Source organism: Aplysia californica, unplaced genomic scaffold, assembly GCF_000002075.1.
Source record: "Aplysia californica isolate F4 #8 unplaced genomic scaffold, AplCal3.0 scaffold00640, whole genome shotgun sequence".
Lineage (NCBI taxonomy): Eukaryota > Metazoa > Mollusca > Gastropoda > Aplysiida > Aplysiidae > Aplysia > Aplysia californica.
Genome location: NW_004797910.1, coordinates 134,413 through 136,992, shown reverse-complemented (window position 1 = coordinate 136,992; position 2,580 = coordinate 134,413). Strand labels below are relative to the sequence as shown.

The following is a 2,580-nucleotide window of genomic DNA, read 5'->3' as shown; positions in this document are numbered from 1 at the left end:
CGCATGTCACAGTGTTCTTTATAAGGGTTCACAGAGTGGTAATATCAAAATATCACCCCGATGGGACACGAACAGGGAGAATGATATATAGAGGGGGAGAGTCAGAGGTGAGGGAGAAAGGGAGGGAGAGACAGACAGATAGACGGACGGAATGATTGACACCCGTGGATGTTTAAACTTGAGTTTCTTTTTTTTTTCTGTTTCGACAACAGGAACACTGTGTTTTGCAGTTATTGCAACGCTTCTCCCATACCACTCGTTCATAAATGCTCAAAGCCGTATCAAATAATTCCAGGTTTTGTTTTGCTTCTTGGTTTGGGTTTTTTTCACACGAGGTCTCAGCCCACACATGTCGCGATGTGTCAAACCCGACACGTTTTTGTAGAATAATGCCTGTAGAGCTAACTTTGTCTCATGTAAAGCTTTTTTATGAGGATTAGTCTAAATTTTGTAAGGGTATTAAATTTAAAGAGCTTTCGTCTGGTAGGGTTTTTTTTTTTAATTGAAGCATTTTCAACAAGTTTCCTCTGCTTTTGAAGTGAGTTTTGTGTATTTCCAACGGAAGCGAACCCTAGAGCCCAGGGTTATTCCTTTAAATTCTGGGATTTTATGAAAGCCCTCCAGTTATACAGGAAGAACAACATGAGCCGCTATAAAAGCGGTATTTTAAAAAAAATGTCCCTTTGGTTTCTAAAGTCGGGTCAGGGTAACATGAAAAGCCCTTTTAGGCTTTAAATAGGCTTTAAATATCCCGGTCAAGTTGTTCCAGGACTAGTTTGGTTGCCTGTTTTCACCACCACAGATTGGATACGTCACTGTTCGATGTGCTTGTAGTGACGTCTAAGCTGAAGCTGTGTTCGTCTTTGTCTCGCTGCCCGTTTGTGTCACTCTGACCCCAGAGAAAAACCATATTAAATAAAAATTGCTTTTGAAACTCTCTCATTACCGTTCATTACGTTGCCAAAAATAGCGTGGTTTCGTATTATTTCCATAAAGTGACCCCAATTTTGACAAGCAGTTTGTTCAAAGATTCTATTCGTAGTTTATAATAAGGCCCTTAGGAAAGACATTGTAGTAATATTATCATTAAATGTGATGTGGGGCCTTATTTTTAGAGACTGTCCAAAGTTTGTTTAATCCCAGGAGAGGTCAACTGGGACTGAAGCATAATGCACTAGTTAATATGGCTGGATTCGTGGCATGTGTGGTCTATACTTCACCATACTTTGTATCCCTGACATGAATTTTAAATGTGCGGCAAAATTGCATACCCAGACCAAATCTGATAGATTTATATATATATTTTTTAAAATTTTCCTCTTTGCCCCCTCCTCTAGGCGCACGACTCTTTCTGCAGCCTTACTACTGCTTCTCCTTGGCCCCTTAAGTTCGTCGCGCGCTGTCTTTTAGCCTCACCCCTGACCTTAAGGTAGATAAAATCGAACACTTAGCCTTGTCGGACTAGGGTGAACAATCTCGGTGGTCCGATATGCACGTTGCGCAAGTTAAAGATCCCTTGGAGGTCCAAAATCGATAGGAGTGTAGGTTTTGGCTGCCACCCGGGCAAAAATCAAAATTAATTCCTACCCAACTGAAAATTGTGTCCCGTGCGCTCATACATGTATTATTATGACCTAAGTTGCGAGCGCTGTAAAAACACTTTTTATCAAAACAAAACAGATAAAAGATGATGGTTTTTAATTTTGTTTTGTGCTCTTTTTTTGGGGGGAGGGTTGTCTAAGGTTCGGATCAAGTAGCACATTTAACTTTATGTCTCTATCGTATTATCTTGTTTTCACTGTCTCGCCTCATCTCATTTCACCTCACCCCATCTCTCCGCACACAACTTCTCTCTACTTCACAACTGTGTTGCTCTTAGAGTGTGTATCTATATATATAAATCCAAAGGTCGTGTGACTAAATGCCTGCATGTAGTAGAATGATGCATCTGATATGAATGTACATTTTTTGTCAGCTTTACTTCTTTTCATATTGAATTTTAATGAGAGTAATATAATAATATAATCTAATTTTTTAAATGTATACCTGCATGTGTTTTTTCGGTCCTGTACACTACTGTACAGCCTAGAAAAATTTCCCCCTGGTATAATAAAGTATTATCTTATCTCATTTTATCTTATCTTAACTATACCACCTCACCTCGTCCCATCTCTTTTAACCGTATCACATTTAAGACTACTCTCTCGCAAATCTCTAATATCATATGATCTTATCTTCATTTTGTATTGTACATTATTTATTCTACACAGCAAAAGAACAGAAGAGTTCCTTGTGAAACGTACAAGCACATAATAAATCCAAGATGGCACGCACAAGACGACCCAGAAGCTCAGGTGGGACTTCTTCTTCCTCCAGGGCGCCGAAGCTGAGGCGGCATCGGTACTTCACCAGGTAAGATTTTTGTTAATTAATATTGTTTGGGTTGTTTTTTTCATTTCTTTTTTTTCTTTCTTTCTTTCTCTGTCTCTTTCTTTATTTTTAAAATACATTTGTATTTATGCATGCATTAAAAAATAATTTAATTTAATTTATTTTGTAGAATTATTCTTATTTTATTTT

At 38.1% G+C, this 2,580-nt stretch overlaps 1 protein-coding gene across 1 annotated transcript in view; it reads left to right on the top strand.

Moving 5' to 3' along the window:
- LOC101849159 (protein-glutamine gamma-glutamyltransferase K) overlaps nt 1–2,580 on the top strand; it is a gene marked incomplete in the record, with an annotated part of 35,737 nt that overhangs the window by 5,057 nt on the left and 28,100 nt on the right. Inside the window, 1 exon segment of the mRNA XM_013087804.2 lies at nt 2,271–2,412. Coding sequence (XP_012943258.1) covers nt 2,324–2,412 — 89 coding nt within the window.